The sequence below is a fragment of the Culex pipiens genome, chromosome 3 (assembly GCF_016801865.2).
Source record: "Culex pipiens pallens isolate TS chromosome 3, TS_CPP_V2, whole genome shotgun sequence".
Classification (NCBI taxonomy): Eukaryota; Metazoa; Arthropoda; class Insecta; order Diptera; family Culicidae; genus Culex; species Culex pipiens.
The window spans coordinates 92,783,148-92,810,450 of record NC_068939.1 but is presented as its reverse complement, the minus strand read 5'-3'; the positions used below and the strand labels follow the sequence as shown (position 1 = coordinate 92,810,450).

General features: G+C 36.8%; 1 protein-coding gene across 9 annotated transcripts in view; it reads left to right on the top strand.

The window, feature by feature from the left end:
* Positions 1–24,612, top strand: part of LOC120413416 (potassium voltage-gated channel protein Shab) — a 148,438-nt gene extending 123,826 nt beyond the window's left edge. For 3 of the 9 annotated variants that reach the window (XM_039574223.2, XM_039574221.2, XM_052711040.1), the window contains exons 7-15: positions 309–440; positions 4,073–4,218; positions 4,355–4,525; positions 4,842–4,868; positions 6,037–6,150; positions 17,882–18,734; positions 19,940–20,136; positions 21,240–21,513; positions 24,435–24,612. In XM_039574223.2, the coding sequence (XP_039430157.1) occupies positions 309–440; positions 4,073–4,218; positions 4,355–4,525; positions 4,842–4,868; positions 6,037–6,150; positions 17,882–18,734; positions 19,940–20,136; positions 21,240–21,513; positions 24,435–24,610 (2,090 nt within the window). In that variant the 3' untranslated portion in view covers positions 24,611–24,612. Of the gene's footprint in view, positions 1–308; positions 441–4,072; positions 4,219–4,354; positions 4,526–4,841; positions 4,869–6,036; positions 6,151–17,881; positions 18,735–19,939; positions 20,137–21,239; positions 21,514–24,434 lie in introns of those variants that run through there. The other 6 variants (XM_039574227.2, XM_039574225.2, XM_039574229.2 and 3 more) reach the window with 6 other exon arrangements.
* Positions 24,613–27,303: the final 2,691 nt, after the last annotated feature.

The following is a 27,303-nucleotide window of genomic DNA, read 5'->3' as shown; positions in this document are numbered from 1 at the left end:
CCTTGCATCCAAAATGATTAGCAATATATTTCCGACACTTGGGAGCACAAAACATGGCCGTTAATATTTGTTTCCAAAGTTAGCAACTTTTCTCCATCAGCAAACACAATTGGTATCGCAAGCACTTTTGAGCAGAGAAAAATATTGCTGGTCGTTGTTCATGACTGGATTTATGCCAAGTCCAGATTTTTTAGAAGTGTTTCACACAAATTTAGACTTTTCATGCGTTGTACTTAGAAAATTATCGAAAGCTATTGCAATCCGGTTAACCCTTGCTGCAACAAATTGATACCTCCCGTCCCGTCCAGGTGAACAAAGTGATCTGATGGAATCGCCGGAAGAATCGATTCTGGCCACGCCGCTGGCCCCCAGACGAAGACAGCCACCGCTATCCTCCCGACTGGCCGAGTTGAACGAAGAACTGCGTGCCGAATCACCGAGTATGAGCAATAATTTAAGTGATTACATTAGATAGCTAATTATTTATGCCAATCCGATGAGCAAAGTAACTTCCGGCACCGTGCCCTGGTGTTGGTTGCCGAGCTGCATAAAACCCAATTTCATTACACTACCCTGAGTAGACACACCACTAGTCAAGTGAACTGTACCCGTTCTGTACTCGTTAATGTATATGTGTAAACTATTCCAAATTGTCACATAAATTACACTTTGTTGTACGCACTCATATCAACCCTGTTGTAGGCTACAAGCTTGCACACCCAAAACCAACCATACCGGAAGGCTGTAAATTAGTAAAAAAAAAATATCGTCCTTATGAAGCAAAAAACTTACCTATTATGTACAAGATGATATCACGAGCAATAGGCTCCAGGATAGTTAGGACTCGTTTTAGAGACGCAAATATCCGAGGACTAAAATAAAAGTTAAATGGATCTAAAAACAAATTGCAACCATCGGGTTTAAATAACCCAGAGCAGAAAACGAGAAGACGCGACCAAGTGGAGACCTACGATTTCAACTCTACATTTTCAACGCTAACAACAGCAATAGCATCGTCTTATAGATCGTCAATATTCAATACGGCACTTAATCTATCAATCGCTACCATGCAGCTGCAAGACTTTACTGAAAAATCAGAGTTGGTTTGGTTTGCTAATTTTAGTCAACATTTCGACGCCGTTGTGCTATCTTGTCGCACCCGCCATTTCGACGTTCCGAGAAAAACGCGCGTAATGTTTGACCTTGAATAAACAAAAACGAGAGCACGCAATGTAAACAATAACAAACACGTTTTGTTTGGCTGACCATTCTGTGCATTGTCCCGAAGTTTGGTTGAAGTTGGTTGCTGGAGTCCCAGGTTATAATTACAAATGTTTACGGTAGTCTATCTTGTACATGCGTCAAACGCATCCTGACCTGAAATCCCTTTGGCCATTTGTCGCACTTACATCAACTTTCAGGGAGTGACAAGATAGCACGACAAGATTGAAACTACTTTAACATGAAAAGTGACAGAAAAATTCGGAGCATTTTTGGTTTTCATTGAATATCTTAGAATTGAAATCGAATTTTGGGGATCTGTGAAGGTCAAAAGATGAGGCATTGTGAGCTGCACAAAATGGCGTTCTTAACTCAATTTGGCCCAAAATGCACGTACGACAAGTTAGCACGACGGCGACGATTTGATCCAATCATTTTCGTAAGAGTGGGGAGACTTTATCACCTTTTTGCACTCAGATCTCTATCAATTTACAAGGAAACTTTAAATTGTAAGCATCATTTGGGATATGGGAGCTTAATTAATCTAATTACTACGGCTAATAAGCATTTTTGAATAAAATAGTTTTTAGCTAAGCCAATCGTTTTAACCCCATTATTTAAATCCTAAATATTGTAAAGGTGGCGTGAGTTTCTACGCAATCTTGGAAAAAATGATAAATATTCCCCAGCGGAACACAGTGCACAATTTTTTCGCTAATTATCTTCTTTATTCAATGTTTATCACTTTCCAATGTTTCTCACCATGAGACATGTGTTGCTCTTATTTATAGGGTTACCCTCCTTCTGGGTAAAAAACTCAAAATTACTGCGATAAATATTTGACAAACTTTTAATGTTTTGGGACTGCCAAAATCTCAAGTCTCCCTAAATGAGCTGTTGTAGACTACTTACCTTTAAGAGGCTTTTGTTAATATTTTTGATTTTGTTCATTTTTGTTGTGCAGTGGATTTTGTTCAATGTCTTTCTGGATCTTTCTGGAACATAAAAGGAATCAAGTCTTCCCAATTTTATGATTAGAAATTCAGTAAAAACGCCTGGAACATTTCATGGTAATGAATGCAAAACTGATCAAATTGTAATACGCTACAATCAAAAGTATCACTTGTTGTACCTTCGAATAACGTTTATTTGTGACTTTTTTCGTCACATCTAGAGCTCCCCGAAAAGTTAATTTGATTATTTTATCTCTGATAAACTGCGATCAAGACAGTTTAAATTTTTGGGATTGCCTTCAAGTCCACCATGTTACAATTTCAATAAACTTTTTTTCGAATAAATTTGAATGTGTTTTCAAAAGTGATTTCCATATTTTCATAATCTTGCAATAAAGACTGACAAGGCAAAAAATATCTTTGGGAATATTCTATTATCTCTAATATTTTTAAACATTTTTCCACAATTGTAACAACTTTACTAGCTACTTTCACATTGAAAACTTGAAATTTTAATAAATCATCATACGATTGCATCGATGACAATTGCCGTCCACGAGTTTAAAACTAAAACCATTCTAAATAATATCGTAAGTAGGAAAGCATAGCTTAGGGAAAAATATAAAGCGAAGCAAGTAAAACAAAAACAGATAAATGCTGAGATTTACAGATCAAACGGCTTCTGAAACTTTTTAACCGCTATTGGCATCTCGCGATTCTTCTAACAAACTTTCTACGCACATACTTACAAACAAATTTAAATACACTTTTAATAGACCAGTACATTTACCATAATGCTTACGACTGCTTTTAAAATACTATACAAGATAAAAACAACATTCAACAAAACAGTAATTAGCTCTAGGGCAACACAATCCACTAAAACTAGTATTTATCGTACAGAAATGCAACCAATCTTAAACCATGCCACTTAAAAGGATCCTGAGCTTTACATTCATGTCAATCTAGCATACTGCTTTCAATATATAACTCCTAATTTAACCAATGAAAGCGAATGAGAAACAATGAGACTCATGAAATCTAAAAATTCTACCGGTATTTAAATTATGATATTATTGTACCACTCGTTATGTTTAATTAGCTGATTAGAGAGGCTTGGGCCTTCAAAATAAATGAGATACATTTTTGGACAAAACAAACTGTTTCGGTGTTATTTTCAGTTGGCACTTGGATGTTTTCTTTGATCCCTCTACTAGAGAAATAGCGAAATTCAAGCAAACAAAAATTAATGCATTCGAATTGATTTGTGTTTTTCGCTTTCCGTTCAACCACCTTTGCGTTCTGAGTTAATGTGATTGATTCTGTAGCTTTTTAACTTGTCTGTTACCTTTCGAATCTAAACTGCTGTCCACAACTTTATCGTTCCTTCTTACTTACTTCCTTTAGTTTCTGAACTTTGCGTGTGTTTTGTTTTTCGTTAACTGTTGACTTGTTTATTCTACTAGTTTTAAGGAAATAGCTTGTGAAATGAGGCAAAAAGCATACATACGATCTACAAAATAGTATAAAACATTGTCAGTCTTCTATCTACAATTTAGCATTACATTTTTGAACACGACTTTTAACTATATCAATGAGCGGAGTGATAAATTCTAGAGCTAGCCAACACCAAAGTGTAATCCCAGTTAGATTGTCGCTAGAGTTTTGCAAATATGGTAAAGATAACCTGGTCAAACATAACTGCGGTAGTTTATGCCATATTTGAACAAATTCAAACTTTTTGGCAAATTCAAACCAATAAATTTTGGTTTCAATTGTAATCGGTTTGCTCTCTAGAATAACCAACGTGTTTGAGTGTGCTTTCTTAGTACCAGGCCAGCAAGTTGTTCAATTTGACAGTTTATTTTCAATTTGATTATTCATTTATTCTGACCTAGGACACAATCTCTCAACCGGGGACGGCAACAGTACGGAGGAGGGCGATTCGGTTGGTGGTGGCCGTAATCCTGCCATGACCGGAATCGGGTGTTATAAAAACTACAAACATTCCGCTGCTGGATTGAGGAAGAGTATCAATTCACAGGTATACTTTAGCGATGGTTCACAATCAATAGGTGAAGGGACTCTGAACATTTGTTGTCTTGTGTTTTGTGTTTGATTTATTACTTGTTAATATTCTAATAACATTTTTCGTTGACTTTCATCCCGTGCCAACTTAGTCCGAAAATTACCCACAAAACTCAACGGGGCCAATGGATGCTGAGGCGGCTCCACCGTACAGTCCGTCGATGCAACACCACAACATGATGATCGACATGGACGCAACCGAGGATCAGCAACTCATCATGCAAGACACGCCGCAGCACGAACCATTGTCATGTTCGAGGGCGGTATGTATCGATTGAATAGCCACCATCCTCATGTTACCATTTTTATGACCTTTTGTTTCAACACACAACTATACTAAATGTCATACTCATTCTAAATTGGTTTTGCCTGTTAATGTCCTAATCTATCTAACCATCTAATCGGCGTACATGTAGAACTCGACCAAAACTCCTAATCTGACCTCTCAAAGCTTGCCCTCTAAAGTAACACATTTTCAACGACTCTAATTTTCACTCACATGCATTTCCAAACTGATTACCGAACAGTAATTGTAAATATAACGTATACATTGAATTTCCCTAAACCAACTCTCTATAGTACTACAACAATCAATGGAGCACCGAGGTATTTCCCAACTTCTTACCTTAACTAACTTAACAGCAAAAATGCGCGTACTTGGTTGGTTCTTAATTCCCAAAACAACCTGAAAGCAAACCAAGTTGGAAAATTTGTTCCCGTTTTTTTTCAAACACCCCCACTCAAAAATAAGCTTTCAAATTACGTATGTTTTTGCTTTTTTGCCACTCTGCGATGCGATCTTATTTTTTGCCAACTTTTTAAGCTCAGCAAAATGATTAAAAGAAGTTTTCTGAAAATTGTACTAGTGTTGAAATTGGACACTGAACGACTTTTAATCACGTATAAGAATACCAAATGTGCGTATCACAGATTTTTGTCTAATCGCAGCTTTTTGATTGCAAAACACTTGCAGTTTAATTTTTGAGTACTCATCGAATCACGTGCAGTTTATTTTTAAAACAAACAAAACAAGTATAAAATTTTCTTAAAAACAGTAGATAAATATTTTTTTAAAGTATCAAAGTGGTTATTCTAAAAGATTTTTTTTAACAATGATGACATTTTCACTGACATTAAACTTTTATATAAACTTTCATTGACATAATTGATGTTCCAGAAACTGCATGGTTTATCTAACCTAAGAGCGCACTACTCATTACTAATCAAAATATAGTTTTTAGGATAGTGCCCATTAAGGTGTTTCTTAAAATTTTCAGTGAAAAATATATAAATTCTGTACAATTTCATCATTTTGAAGAATTAACAAAACGAGGTTTTGAATGTTCTAGTCATTCAGAGTTTCGTAGTAAGAAAAGAGTAATCAATCCGAAAGTTTCTGGAACATCATCATAAACACAATGTAGACTAAATTTGACATTTCCCTTCAAAACTGTTCACCTACTCTGCACGTTTCAAACCTTCACTAATTCATTAATCTCACCCTCTTCATCCACATTCTACTCACTTACTTCGTTCTACTTGTTGTCAACCTATTTGCTCTGTTTTTCTGCTTTCCACCGATGCCTTCGTACGAAACCCTTCGATCTCCTCCCCCATCACACCTTCTAACTCGGTTCACTGTTCCTCCCTTTTTTGTTTTGATCTCGTTCTCTCTCTCTCCCTCCCCCTTCACCCCTTTCTTTCTCTCTCTATTGACCCTGTTCCGTTCTATTGTCCTTCCTTTTTTTTCAAAATAACCACCCACTCGTTCTAGGAAGTAGAAGAACTTCGACGACAAGTTGCTTTAGAAACATCTTCCACCAGTAAACGGGACAAGTCCGATACTGAACTGCCATCCGAGTTTGAGTGTTGTTTTTGCACGTCGAAGGTACAGTTTTCAATCATTGACTCCTAGCTCGCTGTTGTCGGCTCGTTATTAGTATCTACTCTCTAGCCCACTATTATCTCCTACATATACTTTGAACTTGCTGTATTTGCTGTACATTTGAGATGTATCTTACTACTGTTGCATATTCAAAGTTGTAAACCGATATAATTTAATATAATTTTGTTGTTGGTAGCGAATAGCATCTGCGTAAGGAATGTGCTAGTTTTCAATTTATATATTTTTTATGGATTTACTAACTTATCATTCTTAACGATGTTTAGCCATTGGTTTAGAAGATGCACATCAATGTTAGCGCCAAAGACGACACAATGTTTCACAAAAGTTTTCAGTACTCTGCAAATGTTTATGAATTTGCTGAAGTATCATTTTATTGTGTAGAGATTTTTTCTGTAGTATTGCAACAAATCTTTTAATGATATACAGACAGCACACAAGGAAAATTTGTAGCAAATTTTTGTTTATTTCAGGCATGGCTATCATGAATTTTCCTAAAAAGCAGTTTTTAAAAACAATTATTTATCATGTAATAAATTTTAAACATATGTTCTACTATGATTTTTAAATCTATATAAATAACTTTATAAAAATAACACAATGATCTCAAGTCCAAAAGAAAATCCAATCACTCCTTTCACAAGAAAAGAAAAAAAGATTCTATAAGTTTGTTGGAAACTTTGAAAGCAAGACAATTATTATAAAACTCTTCGTGTATGGTTGTTGTATGAGTGGATGTGTTTGCGACTTACGCGTGATCAAATAGCATTCTTCTAACATCAACATAAAAGCACATTTTTGACAACAAAGGACACTAAAAAAACATGTTTGCAGTCATTAAACATTTTTAAGACAGGTCGATATTCATCCAAATCATTTTCATTCAAACTCACATAAGAAAACAATGCTCCCGAGAATGGGCAATTTATTTATATATTTTTTATTCGGCTGAAATTTTGTAAGTACTTCCTCTGTAATCATAGGGGGCATATTGCATCATTAGTTCATCCACACAAATCCTAGTATATTGTGGCACCTGTCCATACAAAAATGCTATCATAACATTCAAAAATCGGATTTTCTGATCGATTCGGTGTTTTTTTATGGCTGAGATACAGCATCTGTAACGACTTTTTCTTAGCACTTAGAACACATCATATTTTAATATTTGTTTCTTTTTCTGCAATGGTCTCAGCTACCGAAAGTCAAATCTCCAATGTTTTTGAAGCAAATCCGTAGGTCATTTTCCGATCATCAAATTACATATAAAGAATATAAATGATTGTTTTTGTGTTTGAAAAAGCGAAATAAAACTGAGTTACATTTTTTCTTGGTGTAACATTTTTTTCCTGAACTCTTCTCGTCGATATCTGCTACAGTCGGCTAGTTGGCACTCTGACTGTCAACCTTCTCGATATCAATATGTCGATATCTATCTGTCAAAAAAATTTGCAGTCCCTTCAAGTAGCATGCTTTGATTTTATCTATATATATAAAAAAACAAGCTCTTCCCGGCAAACTTCGTCCTGCCCTTGTTTGGTTTCCTGACGTTTCTTGTTTGTTTGCTAATTCAGCCTCCTGTGATCTTAGTTTGAGTTTACGTAACTTTTCCCATACAATCCACAGATTTTCCGGAATCGGTTCCAGAGTGGCCAAAGTTGTAACTTTTTGGCGTAAGAACCTTCCTTGGACTTACACGAACCCAACGCAAAAAAGAGCACCCCGATCCGACGTTCCGTGTTGAATTGATTCGCGTTCGAACAAAACCGTCGAAATTTTTTATATAATACAAGCCTTTCCCGGCAAACTTCGTCCTGCCCTTTTTGGTTTCTTGACGTTTTTAGCTTGTTTGCTTATTCAGCCTCCTGTGATCAAAATTTGGTTTTACGCAACTTTTCCTATACAATCTGCAGATTTTCCGGAATCGGTTCCAGATTGGCCAAAATTGACACTTTTTGGCGTAAGAACCTTCCTTGGACTTATACGAACCCAACGCAACAAAGAGCACCTCGATCCGACGCTCCGTACTGAACTGATTCGCGTTCGAACAAAACCGTCGAAATTTTTTATATATATCTATATATATAAAAAATTTCGACGGTTTTGTTCGAACGCGAATCAATTCAACACGGAAGGTCGGATCGAGGTGCTCTTTGTTGCGTTGGGTTCGTGTAAGCCCAAGGAAGGTTTATATGCTAAAAAATGCCACTTTGGCCACTCTGGGACCGATTCCGGAGCATCTGCATATTGTATGGGAAAAATTACGTAAACTCAATTTTTTATCACAGGAGGCTGAATAAGCAAACAAGCTTTAAACGTCAAGAAATGAAAAAAATACAAGACGAAGTTTGTCGGGTAAGGCTTGTAGATATATAATTATATAAAGAAGATTTCGACGGTTTTGTTCGAACGCGAATCAGTTCAACACGGAACGTCGGATCGAGGTGCTCTTTGTTCCGTTGGGTTCGTATAAGTCCAAGGAAGGTTCTTACGCCAAAAAGTTACAACTTAGGCCACTCTGGAACCGATTCCGGAAAATCTGCCGATTGTATGGGAAAAGTTACCTTAAATCAAATTTTGATCACAGGAGGCTGCATAAGCAAAAAAGTTAAAAACGTCAACAAAAGAAAAAAGACTGAACGAAGTTTGTCGGGTAAGGCTTGTGTTCTATAAAATTAAAGCATGCTACTCGACGGTCCCTTCAATATCGACAACGAGAGAGTCCACTGTTGTTGTTAACACTGGAACGCCCAACGCATGTCCAACTTACACGGACTCCCAAGCCTCCCAAAAAAGCGATTTTTTAATATATTGATAGCATTTTTGTATGGACAACAACCCAAACTGTATGAAAATTTGTATGGATGAAGTTATGATGCCCTCTTTGGTCAAAGATAAAAAACTAAAAAGTTTCACTTACATGAAAAATTCCAAAACTTATCATTGTTCGATGTTGCAGTAAATTCAAGCAAAACAATGTAAATGGGCCCAAGCCGAAGTGTAAACAAATGGTCTGTCCTGCTCGTTCCTAATGTAAACATCCACTGACGTAAGCAGGACAGACTGTTTGTTTACACTTCGGCTTGGGCCCATTTATTAATCTTCTCATTGAAAAGTGCCGGCGACAAAATTGGGCGAAAAGTTCACCGCCCGGAGATCGCGAGTTGGCGCGAGCGAATGAACACCGCGAAAAAAGATTCGGGGGTGCATTGGGGTTAAATGATCATTTCGTCATTCGGTTTAATTTAAAAATAATTATTTTTTCGTAAATATCGCTACTTTGATGCGATGTAATTCATTTTTACAGTTAATTAGGCATTGTTACATCAAATTTGACCTTTCAAACGCACTAGAAGGGCCAAATTTTAAAACATCAATGTTTGCCAATTTGACCGTGTTACCCCCAATTCCCCTTGTAGAACAAAAGAAAAGTTCATCCGCGGTCTGTCAGCAGCGCGCTGTTTTGTTTGCTGGATCAACATTTGGAAATGTCGAACGTTGAAGGAAATCGCTCAAAAAATGGAAATTAACCGATTTCAAATGTTATGGCCGCAAATGAAAGGTAAGGGTGGCTATTTTTTTATTCCGATCTGTAAAACTAGTTCTGGCGAGGGTTCTGGGCACTACGGCAATAGATTTTACCGGCGGGTTGCTTCCGGTTGAATTTGATTTGAGGAGAAGGTTTTTCAATCCACCAGGGGCTTATTCGGGGGCAACAGTTTCGGTAATCCGGAACTTCCGGTGAGTTTCATATTTGCAGTGTTTAGCATGAAAAACAAACTTAGACCAATCTTTCAAGTGTGCGCTCTTTTTGAGGAGGGGCGCAAACCGAAGAAGAGTGCAACTCGGGGGAGCGTTTTTTCGGGGTTTGAGCGCAAATCGAAGGAGCGTTATTCCGGGGTTTTGGCGTAAAATGGGATTTTCTTTTTTAATTTTATTTACAATTAAACGAATCATTTATATAAGGGGTCATCCACAAAACACTGATAATGGGCCATCCTAAAATCTGGGTATCCAAGAACTCCCGGATGTCATGGCCTAGATAGCTACCTGATCAACGGAGGTCTATATAGGTGAATTAACCATCGGTGTAGCTTCAGATAGCTTTAGTGAACCACGATGGATACCCTTCGCCATGTTGGATTATTATGGGTCCTCCAGGAACTCCCGGGATTTATGACCTGATGATTTACCTGACTTCCGAGAGTTCCTGGGAAACCCATAACAATCCAGCATGGTGCGAAGTGTCCATCCTGGTCCACTGAAGCTTCTTGAAGCGATACCGATGGTTGATATACCCATATAGTTTCGCGTTGATCAGGTAGATCATCAGGTCATCACTTCCTGGAATTCTTGGATGATCGATAACAACGTACCCCAGAGTATCTATCGTTGTTCACTACCTGAAGCCACACCAATGATCAATTCACTCATATAGACAATAGGGTCCTAAAGCCCTGAGTCAATTGTTATGTTCAACGCTCGATTAAATTTTCAAAAGGCCCTATCTGCATAGGAAACCCATGAGGGATAGGTTGTTTTGAAAATTTAATCTAGAACGGTAAAAAACAGATTAAAACCCATTTTTGATCATTTTTTTTATTTAAATGCAAAAAATAGGACAGGACAACATTTTTTTTTGGATGAATCAACTAAGGTCCGCTTAGAACGAGCTGTGATTTTTTTTTAAATTGATTTAAAATCGATTTTAAATCCTTCTCGGTCGTACAAAGTGTCATTGTACTCAGAAAAATAAGCTTTATCGTTGTGAACAATAATATCACAAATGTAAGCTTCACCTTTGGGCCCAATTGAAACAGAAACATATCAAACGAAATATTTGAAACCAAACCTGCACAACAACAAACAAACAGAAAAATGAGGCGTTAATTTGGATTCAACAAAGTATTTAATTCCTTTCGTTATTGCAAATCGACTTTTGATTGCATTTTCAGATTTGTATGAAACCTTGTCCATTGATGTTTTTTATGGCCAAAATAGTTATTGTGCACTATTGCCTCATATTCTTCATACAAAATGGTGTCTGTCTATACAAGTTTTCGCAAATCTGTATCTTGAGATAAGATTTTCTGAATACCAACCATTGGCAAAGTTTTAAGTTATGACCAGGTTTGAATAAAAAACTTTTTTTAGTCTAAAAAAGCTTATAGTTACAAAGGTTAATACACCCATATAGACCCCCGTTGATTAGGTAGATCATCAGCATGGCTTTCTACCTAAGGTACTCGCGAGTGTGTAGTAGTGCGGTTGTCAAAATCGTTATCTCTGACTCTCTCACTCCACTGCCACTGACATTGTTTATGTTTTGCTTTTCCTGGCACGGTCCATTGTTCGTTTGTTATTGTTTTGGTTTTAGTGGCACGGAGTCATGCACTCACACTAATGCAAAGCAGGATCGTGAGTACCTATGATATACAGCCTTGGATCATCAGGTCATAACTCCCGGGAGTTCCTGGAGGACCCATAATAATCCAACATGGCGAAGGGTATCCATCGTGGTTCACTGAAGCAAAATGAAGCTATACCGATGGTTAATTCACCCATATAGACCTCCGTTGATCTGGTTGATATCCAGGTCATAACATCAAGGAGTTCTTAGAAGACTTATAACAATCCAACGTACCCCAGTGTGTCCATCGTTGTTCACTGAAGCTACGCTCAAACCCCGATGGTTTGACACCAACTGTTGTCAGACGAACGGGGTCACTTTTTAGTTTGACACCCCTTTTACACGGGGTTCACGCACACTACCAAACGTGTGTTTTGATAGTGTGCGTGAGCGCCGTGTAAAAAGTGACAGTTCGTCACTTTTTAGTTAGACTTTGACCAACCAACGGGGTACAAACTAAAAAAGTGTCAAACGAAAAAGTAACCAACCATCGGGGGTTGAGTGTATACCGATGGTTAATTCACCCATATAGACCTCCGTTGATCAGGTAGCTATCTAGGCCATGACATCCGGGAGTTCTTGGATACCCAGATTTGAGGATGGCCCATTATCAGTGTTTTGTGGATGACCCCTTATATAAATGATTCATTTAATTGTAAGTAAAATTAAAAAAGAAAATCCCATTTTACGCCAAAACCCCGGAATAACGCTCCTTCGATTTGCGCTCAAACCCCGAAAAAACGCTCCCCCGAGTTGCACTCTTCTTCGGTTTGCGCCCCTCCTCAAAAAGAGCGCACACTTGAAAGATTGGTCTAAGTTTGTTTTTCATGCTAAACACTGCAAATATGAAACTTACCGGAAGTTCCGGATTACCGAAACTGTTGCCCCCGAATAAGCCCCTGGTGGATTGAAAAACCTTCTCCTCAAATCAAATTCAACCGGAAGCAACCCGCCGGTAAAATCTATTGCCGTAGTGCCCAGAACCCTCGCCAGAACTAGTTTTACAGATCGGAATAAAAAAATAGCCACCCTTACCTTTCATTTGCGGCCATAACATTTGAAATCGGTTAATTTCCATTTTTTGAGCGATTTCCTTCAACGTTCGACATTTCCAAATGTTGATCCAGCAAACAAAACAGCGCGCTGCTGACAGACCGCGGATGAACTTTTCTTTTGTTCTACAAGGGGAATTGGGGGTAACACGGTCAAATTGGCAAACATTGATGTTTTAAAATTTGGCCCTTCTAGTGCGTTTGAAAGGTCAAATTTGATGTAACAATGCCTAATTAACTGTAAAAATGAATTACATCGCATCAAAGTAGCGATATTTACGAAAAAATAATTATTTTTAGATTAAACCGAATGACGAAATGATCATTTAACCCCAATGCACCCCCGAATCTTTTTTCGCGGTGTTCATTCGCTCGCGCCAACTCGCGATCTCCGGGCGGTGAACTTTTCGCCCAATTTTGTCGCCGGCACTTTTCAATGAGAAGATTAATACATTGTTTTGCTTGTAATTGCTCCAATGTTGTGTTGTATAGCAAAGGACCGTTGTTTACCTTGATAAACCTAAATGGAAAGCCTCTATCGTTCGGAGATTTCAGATAAGACATGTTTTTTATTCAACAACTTGTAGAGGGAAATATTGTCAGGGTAGCAACATTTATATCTTCGAACGTTAAATCATGTTTGTAATGGAAGTCGTCACTTATGCGTCCTGCAGTCACTTTAATGCATTTTCTGATTGCATGGAATTGACATTTGAAAAAAGAAAAAATCATAGTAATAGAAGAGAGTTTCCCGTAAAGTACACAGACAGACAATATTTTCCAAACTACATAATCAATTATCATGTACATAACTAAAGTGTGAGTGTTCCTAACACCTTTCTGTTGCCTGTGTGAGAACTGCTTTTGTCAACACTTTTAATTTTTATTTTCCAACGTTTTCCACCCACACTCCACCAACACATTATTTCACCAAATATTCACACCACTCCACTCTCACATTCACACACCACCACACCAAACTCAAACACGCCCTTCCGTCTGTTGTATTACTCGTCTGTCCACAGAACAAATTTTCCAGCCCCTTTCGATCGGCCCCACAGACTTTTCCCTTCCCGAGAGACCAGCCGAACACGAACATTACCTTTTTGCAGACTCCACCTCAGCCGGAGCCGGACTCGAACGATGAATGTATTCCGTTGCGGTCCAAGAGTGTATGACACCTGCTGAAGCCGTTCCGATCGACCGGCGGCGGCTACCCTAGGGATCATGGCCACGGCCATTGTGACCACGTGGGGCGAGAGGAAAACGAACAAGAAGATAGTGAATTTTTCAACCTGTAATTTTATACAGTGCTAGTCACACCAAGACTAATTATCGAACAAGAAGGAAAAGAATGAAAAGCTTGGAACGAACACGCATTAAATACATATCATTAGCGTTAAGTGCAGAGGACTGCGAATTGGTTGTTTTACTTCGAGAACCGTACTGTGGGGTAACATTGCGCTCTGTTTCTGTTGGCACACACTTTTGACCGTACCTATGAGAAACCACAACAAAAACGACAACAGCCAAAATCAAAAACAAGATGAACACACTTTTTGCTTGCTACTCTGAGCAGCGATGTCGGCTTCGGTTGTGCACGTGAAGGTGAGTCTACGAGCGTTGAACGGAGAAACAAACCACCCCCCTCTTCCACCCACAAAATCCCACTCACAAAAGAAGGGTCCTCAAGGTTAAGGGGGCACACTCTTCTGCTGCTCCCTGACCAGCGCTGTACCAGAATTGGCTCGCTCTGAAATTTCATCTTCTATGAAACCTTAATTTTATTCACGCAAAACTGTAAATTACAAAAAAAACTGCTTCCCTCCGTGGTTCACTTTCCTCTTCTTGTTTGTGTGTGTGTGCGTGTGTGTGTTTCAGTGTGACAGTTCGTTTTGAAGCATTCAATAAGATTAGTGTGATTTCGTTTTTCTTTGCTTTTACTAACCAATCCATTGCAATGCTCGTGACGTTGCAACTAACCATTTCAAGTTTAAAAATACAATCATCCCGTAATTCCGGAACAGTTTTCTGATCGGCCAATGTTCATATAATCATAGAAAATCTATAATTTCTAGATTAAATTTTCAAAACAACCTATCCCTCATGGGTTTCCTATGCAGATAGGGCCTTTTGAAAATTTAATCGAGATTTAACAAAATTATAAGCCTTATCCTTTTGAATTTTAAAGTTTCATGTGATTTTGACCTCTGAAATCCATTAACTGGGAACACTTCTTACTAGGTGTAAATATTTCTGGGTTCCCTGAAGAAGTGCATATTTTACCAAAATAAAGGCTTCAAAAGCTGTACGACAATACTCAAGCTAAGTTATGGTTTTGTAAACCATTTCATATTTTTATGGAATTTTCTGTTAATTTGTGGGAGGTAAAAAACATACCAAAATTATGAAAAAAGCAAAAAAAAAGTACGGTCAAAATAGGAGTTGTCTTATGCATTCCACAAAAGTGTTCCAATTTTAGGATGTTCCAAATATGTGGGATGATTGAAAAAAGAAGAATAGAAATATACAGAAAAATGTTAAAATTCGATCCCTAACCAATTATTAAAAAAAAAAAAGATTGTTTGCAAACTTTAACAGGCATTGCAAAATTCTATCAATGTTTACGGTAGTAATTAAAGTCAGTCAAATAAATCGAAAATATATTCTGATCAAAATCATCCTAAATGCTCTGATTTCGCTTTGTTGTTTTCCTATATCTACTTAGCATTAGAGATCGATGGCTCTGATGAATTTTGAGACCACAAATCGGAAATACATTTCAGAAAAAAAACTATTTTTATGAATAAATTGATATTCTGCAAATGTTTCACAGAAGTACAATCGTAATAATTTTTAAAGCATTGACTTGATCGAGCCAATTTGATATTTTTTTATTTGCAAGTTGAAGTTTATAAAAGGGTTTATTATGATAAAAACACATTTCTTCACCCGACTCTGTACCTTTTCCTTAATCGTATCTTTTTCAACTCAAGTCCTAAAAGTTTAGGAAAACTAATGGTTTACAACAAAAATGAAACATGTTAAAGCCCTTCAAAAACATTGTTAAACCATTTTTTTTATATATATCTCACGGTGTGTTTTGTAGAACAAACAAATGATAAAAAAAAAATCGGTATGTCTGATTTTTGGCATCGTGAAAGAAGGGCTCTTTCCCGAAATTTTGCGGGGTATACTGAGATATTTCGTCGAGGGGTCTAGAGCAACTTTTTTTTGAAGATCATTTTTAGATTTTATGGGATATTTGTTCAAAAAAGTCACAGAAAATCGGTGCATTCATGTTGATATCATATCAATGTCAATATCAATATCATATCAATGATGATAATAATTTATTGAAAAACTGTTATCAAGTTTTGTCTCGGAGCGTATAGTGGTGTGTCCCCACGCTTCTTCCTCCCCTGTCGATTCAGAATTGTGTTGTTGTTCGAACACTCAGTGCTCAAACTTCACCCAATTACAAGTCATCTCTGCTATACGGCTTTACGCAGTAGACCTGGCCGATTTAACGCTTGTGATGTTTCAATGAATTAGAATGCAAATGTTAATAAATGACAAGAAGAGTGCTAGGCGTCATCTAACCTAAACTGAAATAAAAAAAAATGTACCAAATTCCTTTATTCTAGGAATTTTGCCTCTTTTCCTTATTTAGTAATCGGGTTTTTTGGATTATTTAATAAGGAAAGGAGCCAAAATTCCTAGAATTTAGGAATTTGGTACTTTTATTTGTTTTCAGTGTAAGGCACTCTCCAGGATCCCTTCGAAAGATTGGCTGCGCTAGGGTCTGATTAGATAAGATTAGATTTAGATTAGAAAAGCTGTTATCAAGTTTTGTCGAAATTCATGGAAATTATTCTACAGCATTAATTAAAAAACTCAGTAGGCAATGTCCAATATATGAAAGGGAATTAAATTCAGAAATTTTGGAGAAAGTCCCTGTTTATTTTAGGAAATTGGTCATATCTTTGCTTACATTGAACCAAAACTGATACTTTTTTTATGGAATTTGTCCAGAAAACTTCTCTCTACAATGTGATGGATTCTAAAATGTTTTAAAATGTAATGGTGTAATATGACAGAAGATTGAAAAAATAATTTTGGGATCTTATTCGGTAATAAAGAGCTCATTTATTAAATAATCTATGTTTTGCACAGTTCAAAGCTCAAATTTGTACCCTGGCAATGTGGTGCAGCATTTTCATGACAAATTATACAAAGAAAAGATTTATTTTCGGTCGTATTGGGGTTTCCAGCTTGGATTTTGGAGTAATTTCAAAGAAAGCTACAAATCTGGTAAATTGGTCCGAAAACTTTTTATTGGATGTCAAATATTGGTCAAATAAATTAAGTTAGTGTCATAAGGAAATTTTTGTGATATCAACATGAATGTACCGATGTTAAGCGACTTTTCTGAAGAAATATCCCATAAAATCGAAAAAAAATCTTCAGAAAAAAAAGTTGCTCCAGACCCCCCGACGAAATATTTTGGTATACCCCGCAAAATATCAAGAAAGAGCCCTTGTTTCACGGTGCCAAATATCAGACATACCAAATTTTTTATCTTTAAGGTCTCAAAAAAATACACCGTGATCTTCTTGTTATATCATACTTTGTCTGTCTTCTACGTCAAATTTCTTTGCGTAATTCCACTGCTTGCGAGGAAATACCTCTAAGAAATCAATCGCTTTCCAAACAGTTCTGTTCAGTCTATGTTGGAACATTCCATTCCGCCAATGCTTATTAAGTTAAAGTTTGTTTAGTTCGTTATAAACTACAGTATTTTCTTTTACCAAAGTGCTACAAGTTTTCCACTGTTGTGTGTCAGTTACCTTTTCACGAAACTTTTAAAACATTCTCTTGTGTGTCTGCTAATATAATAGCAAAGTTCGTTAGTTTCAAATCTTGAAACAGAACCTATACCTAAAACTATAGCCTTTCGTTGCTTAGAAATGTTGTTTATTTGTACCGTTAAGTAAACTGGAGTGATTAAGGGTAGTAGTTAAATATTGTGGCATACAAAAACCATACTGTCCCTAATCCCTCGATCTTGTTTGACTCAGCGTTGGCCTAGTGTGAATTAAGATTTCATAGAGTAGAGTAGATGTTTTTAGCTTTATTTGAGTAGTATCATGTGTTGCATGCCTTAATAGCTTCTAGTTTAAACTGGTTTACTAATGTAGATAATGTCTGTATCATCTATTCTCTTCCCCGCACCCGTATCGCTAACGTCCAGGAGTACAAAGAGTTCATCGATGCTGAAGGTTTAATGCCACTTCCAACTTCCGACTTCCACACGACGGTCTGCTTAGAGATGCGTATGCTAAAGAATAATATGAATAATAATTGTATAGCCCCACCAGCACAATTTGGTCCAAGTACAATATCATATCCATATCCGTATATGGATACACCAATCAAACATTCTAATAACTGTAATAATAATAACGCTAGCGTTAGTAATAACAATAGTAATAGTAACAATGGTGATTTAGCTAGTGTCGATAGCTCCGATACGTACGCTAGTTGTCAAACGCATCCATTCCTGTCACAAGGTGATCTAACATCCGATATTGTAGATATGTCATTCGACTTAGACACGCTAGATACGAACAATCTGTACATAAATCCACTGGAGAAAGATACTCAACAGCAGCGTTCCGTAGGTAGAGGCCAAGTAAAGAAAAGTGCTTCCGGAGACACTGGCCTGCGAAGTTTGGGCATGAGTCCGATGGACGATGAGTACAAACAGTTCCAGACGTCGTTCGACACGTCGGACCGAGGAAGTCGTGTCAGTTTGAACGAGACCCCGGTGCCAAAGCATCGCAAGACCCGGTTCCAGCAGGGTGCTGCCTCGGCCGCAATGGCCGCTGCAGCCGCGAGACCCAAGACCCGCTTCGAGAACCTCAAATCGTCCATCGAGAGTCTCGACGAGGCGGCTGGCAATGGCCAAACGGCGGCGAGCAGCAGTAGTGGGACGAGCAAAAAGACACGTAGATCTTCCTTCATGCCTGGCAGCAGGAGTATAGCCTCGGCGACCAAACTCATCAACCAGCACCTGTTTGGCATCCAAAATCCGGCGCCAAAAGGTAAGTGTTGTGCCACGTTGTGCCCACGAACGCATCACCACCATTGTTCGCCTCACAACATACACCACATACACTCTTTCGTTTTCAAAGTATAACACAAATTTTATGAAAATGATTCGAAAATACCGCCTTATTCAAAAATTCGGCTGCGAATTCACACTCGAAATTACGCATTACTCAAAGACTCCAAACAGAGCTGAGCCGCTATTGCTGTGTAACCAAAATCAATCAAATTGTTTCCATCACTTGACTGCAACACCACATACTTATGCCTAACACTGTAACTCTGTCATACTATCATTATCAACACACACACACACGCATAAACACTTGAACATGTTTGTACTTTTCTCCACACGCCATATGTCGTCACCATTGTTACTATTCCACGGGAAATGTTTATGTTATGTACACGCCACACAGACACTGTTTTAACAAACACCCACACCATCAGTGATATGTTTGAATGTTTTGCGGTGTTTTTTTATCACATCAACTTAATCTACAAACACTGAAACTCTTTATTTACACACATTAGTTATAATTTAAACACGATTTCTACGGCCCCATCGCCTTACGTTTACGTTCGATTCTCGATTGGTCGACTAATTGAAAAACTCATATACACAAACAATTTGATATGATAAGGAGAAATTATAGTTTTGGTGCTGATGGATTGGATAAATGGAGTTTTTTTACATTAAATACATTTTTACACAAATTCCGTAAAGGTCGAATAAGTATTACAAAAATAAATCAAAAGAGTTGTTTTCCTTTATAAACTTTAATTGGATTATCTCATCAAAACATGATAAACACGGTTTATAAATTCCACAATATAAATTAATCAAATGAGCTGCTATCACGAAGATTGCTTCTCAAGTTGTAGTCGTAGTACAATAATCCATATTTGTCAACAATATTTCTAGAAATACGTTTAAACTATCAATTCATTAACATTTCATTTGTGTTGTCTCTCTTTTCACTTTTTTTCTCTCTTTGTGCATCCCGTCAAAAATATCGTCCAAATCATCAATCAATCAATAAAATTTGTTCTATCAAACCCGTTTGCAAACATTCAACTCTATTTTCCATCAAATCATTGCGCGCGAATCGCTAACAATCGAAAAAAATGTTTCAACTCGTCGTCGTTGCAAATCGATCGCCCTTCTTCCAAAATTTCATTCGAAATCACATCCACGCAGGTAAAGACGATACTAAAAAGTTATCACTATCCATAGATTCGATAGAAACGTCACCTCAGTTAGAAACTCATCGACGATCGAAATCGATCCTCAAAAATAAATCTGAAGCGTCGAGACTTTTGTCCGATCCAGAAAGCGAAAGACTATTGGCTGACAATATGTCTGGATCCGGAGTCTCCGACAATGGTGCCAATATGGTAAATTTGATTTTTGAATGTCGTTTGAATGAGCATATCTTACTTTTTCGTTTACTTTTTTGTTACTGAAAACAAAACCCCTTTTGTTTAACTGTGTGCCACTTTTTACGATAGTTTTGATTTTTAAGATCTATGGCGAGATGCATCGTTGCTTGGGATTGAGTAAAAACACGCCATAACTAACTCATAATGAAATCGGTGGTATAAAAACAAACATTGTTTAAAACATCGTAGATCAGCAGTGATGAGTGTACCGAAAATTATTGATACTATATGATTCGGTCAAGATTATCAACATTAAGATCCAGAAATCCCTTTGGTTACCCTATGAACTCCGTGGCCAACTTTCAGAAATTCTGGGTCATACAAACTTAGTTTACAAAAGTGGTACACATCCTTGTTAATATATCAACTCGAGAACTAATCAACCAAGCGTCTCCATCAAAATGTCTGACCATGGTTTCGATCAAGGTGAACTTATGGAGGCGCATGGTGCACTTTAGATGTTCTATCAAATCAGTTTTGTAGTATTTTCATCGGAAATAGAAATATTCATTGATTCTGAGTAAACTCAATTTACTACTCATCCCAAATAATGATGCGTCCCGATGTCTCCAGACAGCCATAGTTTCTAAGTTTGTACGTTTTTGCGTATTCCTAATCCAGCACTTTTTCGAAGCTCAGAATAGTTTTCGTGAGGAAAGGCAATCCCGTTGCCTTTCCAACAGTTTTGTACTATATATCTTGATGTTTCAGTTTCAGAATTACCACTGGCTACAAACCGTTTATTTCGCTTAAATGTCCTTTCTTTCACCCACAATCTGTGTGTTTTGTCGAGCTGCCCCCATGTCTTGTTTCATTGCACGGCTGTTGTCTGTTTTCAAATATCCTAATTCGATGGCTAACACCCCTTACTAACACCTCTGCTGTGTGTGTGGACCTACTAACCGTAACTAGTGCCGCAAACTTGCCGTTTGTTGAGTTGTTGTCCTATATCAGCCACGTGTGCACGTGACCTCCCCCTCCCCTACGTTAAAAGGTGAGCTAATTGTTCTCGATTTCTTCCCACCTGGGACACGACACGACACGACACGGATCAACAGGGGAGCGACTCAAATACTGACTACTCCGGAAGCACAATGATCGCCACCTCGATCACCCCGATAGCACAACGACATCGGCTGATACACCAGCGTTCGACACCGGCCTCGTTAGGCAGCAAAACACCGGCCAAGTTTCAGCAGCCCCGCTTCTCGCAGGAGGAAGCGGCCCGCCAGGGCAAACCGCAGCTGACCCGGGGCGTGGGCATCGGCACGTACGTCGATCATCTTACCGGTGACCGGCGGCTAGATACAGGGACTAGGGAAAGTAGCACAGGTGAGTCAAGTACGTCAATGTTCACCTCATTATTCTAAAGCCCATTGACAAATTACGTTCATACATTTTCGGGATTGCAAATAAACCAACTCCTCCGCTCACTTTTCCTTTAACACAGGCTTTCACAAAATGTAGACACTATCTCCCCATTATCTTGGACGTAATTTTTGAATGAATAATTTTGTTATAATTTGTAAATAAAATATAATTTAAAAATCAAGTCATATACAGCAAATTGGGACAAGTAAGATGCATTTAGTGACAGTTTATAAATTAACTAATTTTAACATAACTAACATAAATGTTAACATTCCATAGGTTGTAAGGTCCAACTTGTGACGATACACTACCCTCGCTTTACTAAGCAATCGAGTGGGAAACGATCACCGCATTGTTTATAATGGTTATGGTTAGAACATATACAGAGCAGTACAATTAATTCATCAATTTCCAAATTTGAAGTTCTAAAAACTGCTGTCCCTTTTCAGACTGTAGTCTCGATTCGCCCCAACTTACGGTATACATTTATGAGTTCAGGATCTTTTCTATCGTAAATCATAAATATTGAACAAAAATAGCTGTCCCCGTTAAAACCCATGTGTTTCGATTCGCACCATTTTACGGTAGCAAAGAGGTGACCACAATTTTAGAAACGGTCTTAAAATGAATTATGTCAAAATAAAGTTGTTATTTCTTTTTTTCATTTTTGACAGTTTTATCATCATCTGATAATTTTACGATTTTTTTACCGTAAGAAAGCCCATTTTTTCCTATTTGTTCGTCTATAAGAGGATCATCAATGTTTATAAAGAAAATTTATTGGAAATTTGCCGATCTTTTCGCAAACAATATTTTCAAAGATGAAAAGCTAAATTGTACAGTCATCCCACATATTCGGAACACTTTTGTGATAATTTGTCAATAGCATGCCAAATGCATCTTTTCTGTCGACCCTACTATTTTTAGGACCTTTATTTGGACATTCTCTTGCTATTTCACTAGTAAAAGTAGTACTTTTAAAACAAAAAACTGCATCTCAAGACTATTTCATTCAGAGCAGCAAAATACTGCCTTCAAATTGCCTGTTCCATAATTGTGGGATGTTATTGTGCCTCCCGCAATTGTGGAACACCTAAATTTAACTGATATTTTCACAAAAAAAACTTATCAAACCATTCTCAAAACATTACCGTAAACTGGGGTCAATCGGGACACATGGGGCGAATCAGGACAGCAGTTTTAACCATGTTGGAGCACAATATTTTGATTTTTCTGGTTGGTTTCGGTTAGAACAGACTCAGGCCAACAAAATGTGTACATCCATTCCAAATTTAAAAGCTTTAAGTGCTCTCAAAACTGCTGTCCCTATTCAGACTGTAGTCCCGATTCACCCCAGATTACGGTACTAAGCTTGAGTTTCGTTGGTTTCAGTGCGTGGAGTCATTATTTTGTAAAAAAATTGTAATCATGGAGAGAACCAAAGTTTGTTTACATCCGTAAGAAAAAAGTGTTCCGAATTTGTGGATTTCAAGGGTCAAAGTTGTTCTTCAAAAACTTGATATAAAAGTTAAAATTTACAGTTGTTCGATACAGCATTTGAAAGATCACAAGAAAAGCTTTCGAATGAAGGTAAAAGCAAATCATTAAGTTCAACTATCGATTTGCTATGATTTTTATTTTTCATTGGCCGATCTGTAAACTGTTCCGAACATGAGGGATGACTGTTATTCCATTTTGCACATCAAAATAAAAAAATCGCATTTGATTCAAAAATCATGAGGCCGTTGCATTTTTAGGTTTTTGTTCAAAGTAAAATGTTTGACAGATTGCTTTACGCGTGGCATATTTTCAATCTTAAATTATTAATGGATTAAAATCATGAATTATCTTGATGAGACTTTCAGAAGCGATAGTAATTTTACAGACAAGAGAAAAAACACAGTTATATGTTTTTAACCTATTTGTATGTTAGCCTTTTTGGTGTTCATAAGTTTATCAAGGTTTGTCAGATCTTTAAATTTATTTTTTAGTTTCAAACCTTTTTCACTTTTCAGATTTTTCTGCAAAATGAAAAATACAAATTAAATACGTTCGGATTGGCATAGAATCATATTGAGCTTGGTAGAGAAGTGTTCAAAAGTTAGTTAGGTCGTTGAAAATATTTTTCTAATATAACACATTTCATATAAAATGGGACACATTTTGGTTCGTGCTTAGAGTTCAATTCAAAAAACTAGTTTAAAGAACTTCAGGCAAACTTCTTACTTTTTACCATTTTTACCTAAAATTAATATGTATTTTATTTAAAAGCTTGTAGAAATAGTTGACTAATTAAAAACATTGTTTTTTTTTTCTGAAAACTTCAGCATCAACTTAGTAATGATATATATGACGTACAAACTAATATTTTCACACTTTTAATCCGGAAAAACTAGTCACCTCGGCATTTAAAATAAGAATTCCCGATTCCACCTTTTTTAAACACCACTGAAAAAAACCTTTTTTTCTCAAAAATAGTGTGGCCTACCCAAGTACATGTTTTAAAAATGATAATCTTGACTCAAAGAGAGAGAGAAACCTTACCAGTTGGAAAAAAATGCAAAAAGCAAAATGCAAAAATTTATTCAATTCGGTTTATTTGTGAATAATCAAGTTACAATGAGTTCATTAAGGTACATAACAGAGTTTTGGAGTTCCTTTCAGCTGTGTGTTACATCGTAATTCAATCGAAAGTATTATTATTTATAAATATTAAATAGAAAGCAAGAGTAAGAAAAAGTTTTCAAAAAACTTACAGAAAGATGTCAAAAATTTAACACATAGAACACTTTGGGGGTTCAATATGTTTACTGCACATATAATTAAGGACCTTATAAATTAATATCACATTTGTTATGATATATATTTTCTTCTAATACCAGAATCGGAAACAGCATTCTCAACATATCTTGCAGCTAGTAATAATAGTAATAAGGACAAAGCGTCTTTCGCTGGCAGCAGCTTGACATCGAGCGATGAAAGTAAGACCACCACCAGCAGAGGAAACTCAGTGGAGAACCACGGCGGAAGTAGCGGCTATGGAGCATCATCATCGTAGCAGGTAGTTGTGGCAGTGACACTTGTTCGATATTCTTATATTCTGATAATTCCTGTAATTTATTTTAGAAGCTTCAAAAACCAAACCTCAACGAAAAATACTAAACCTAGTTGTCACGTAAAAGTACTGTAAGTTCGTGGAACAATATATCAACTTCAGGCGAACAAGAAACTAGCAGATCACTACAACAACAACCACAACCTATACCAAAGCGAGCAACCTAGAAACAAGGAGATGATCTTCTAAAATGCAATCAACAATTAAAGTATGTGCCGACAAAAACAGTAACCAAAAAGAGAAACCAAAGGAGTACATTATTTAAAACCGGTCAACAATCTTTTAAAGACAGTCGAGTAGAGCAAACAAACAAACCAAATTTAGGTAAACATGATTCAATACAGCAGCATAAACGAAGCAAAAGAGAACCATTTCATTACTTCAAGCAACAGCAAATAACATTAATGTTCACAAATAAAATGATATTAGTCGCCAATACTAATCTTCAAATGCATCGATTAAATCGTCAATCGCACTCTCCTAGGCTAGAGACAAACAGATAATAGCTTAAAGCGGAAGAAGACTCGAAAACTCACAATCTGTCATCGTAAAAGATCGCGCGCCGAAATAAACAAAAAAAAACATGCTCTGTAGTAAATGCAACGATCAAACAGCAGCATTGCACGCACTTATTAGCTTCAGCGAAGCTTGACCGAAGCATCACACTTATTTGTACTACAAAAAAACAACACTCAGAAACCACCAACAAAAACACACAAACACTCCTCACGGAGACTGCAACGAATCTTTGCAATTCGTCCAAGAATCGCCACCCCCCGAAATGTACTTAAGAGATGGTTTTTGTTTAAGATAAACCTGGATTTAAAATAAACTTTCAGCGTTTGTTTGTCTATGCCGGGGAACTCATTCTTAATATGAGCCCCCAACGATAACTAAAAGCCGGTTTAAACGATGATCAGCAGTTGGACATGCAATCCGAAGGTCGTCTGTTCGAATCCCAGAGTGGAAGGGGGACAGGTTGTAAAAAGAGGTTTGAATTGCCTCACCATTCAAGCCTAGCTTCGAACTCCTAGTCGAGTAGGAATCTTGCAATAAAATCCGCCAGGACCAAGTCGAAAGTACGAATGGTCATAAGCTGAAACCTCAGGGGATATTATCTGTTTCAATAAACAAAGAAATGCATTTGTTTGTTGGAGTGCGTGCTTAGGCATTATTCTCCTGAAAGTACCATTAACCTCTAAGACAACTCTGAAAGTTTTTTACTCAAGAACGTCTTGCAATGCCTGATTGCATGTTAAAGCTGTTCCTGAAAATATCAAGATTTCCTTAACCAATATATTTGACTTTAATTTGAAAAAGTTTTTATGAAGAGCTTAAACAACAGATCCGCTTCAAAGTGCAAAAAAAAACGTTTCTAACAAAACTGAATCAGATCAAGTTTGTCAAAAGGGCAAATTAATTGTTTCATCTTAGCTAAATCATATTTAGTATGATATAGACAAACAAACGTTTAAGTTTCTTCCAAGTCCAGGTCTCGAAAAACAATCTCTTAAAAACTAGGAAAACCAGGAGGTGGGATAATTGTCCATATTTTTAAAACCACACAAATGCGCACGCTCTGGGCTGAAAGTTTTGCAAAAAAAAACAAGCTACTTGTAAATATACATTATACGAATTTTATTACGTAAAAATGCGAAACAAAATGATGAAAAGTATACCTGTGCTTACAAGGCTGCAAACGAGAATTTAGAGAAAAGGAAATTCGAACAAACGATTGAATAAGACTCCATATTTTATGTTTTTTTATTACTCAAACCTATGTTTGAAAATTTAATGAACAAGCTGTGTATAAACCGAAATGGACATGAAATGAACGAGAAAATTGGATTTACAAATGAAAATTTACTGTAATGCTAATTTATTAATGCTTTTTTTGCAACGAGATACCAGATTCGAACTACATATTTTCATATGATCGATTGAAAATATTGAATTTTCGTTAAAAGGCTTTAACAAAAACTATAAATATTTTTTTGATAAATTCGACATCAGAGACATTTTATAAGTGAAGAAAAACTTAAGTCACTTTACATTGCGCCTTTTTCTAAATACATATTTTTAAGCTTGACACTGCTCGAAAGCTAGTAGCGTCCAAAACTTTAGACAAAGCTCCACTTCTTCTCTTTGATTTTCAGTCATTTATAAAAAATCATTTTCTGATAGCGTTGTCAATGCTTTAATTACCAATCAGTTCATGTTTATGAGAAATCAGTAAAATGTGGTAAAAGTTTGGCACTTTTCATAAGTTTTCTTTTGCATGTTATTAAGTGTATTTCTCTACAAAGAGTTATTTATTTACATTCATTTATTAGCAGCAGACATTTGTATTCATATACAATTTTTAGTGATGAGTATTTTTTATGTTCAATGATTGCACATTTTTTGTAAACCAGTTACCTGTTCCATGGGACATATTTGAAATTTTTTCTTTCCTCTCAGTTATATTTTTGAGTAAGAAATGAAACAACTTTAGGTCTGTTGGAGTTTTTTTAATAAAAAATCTTTGAGGGGCTCAAAACCAAAACGCACCGATTTTACGGGTATAATCCCATTTAAACTTCACAGTCAAAGCGCCAGATCCTGTCTCAACCAATCAAACGCATATTTGGAATTCG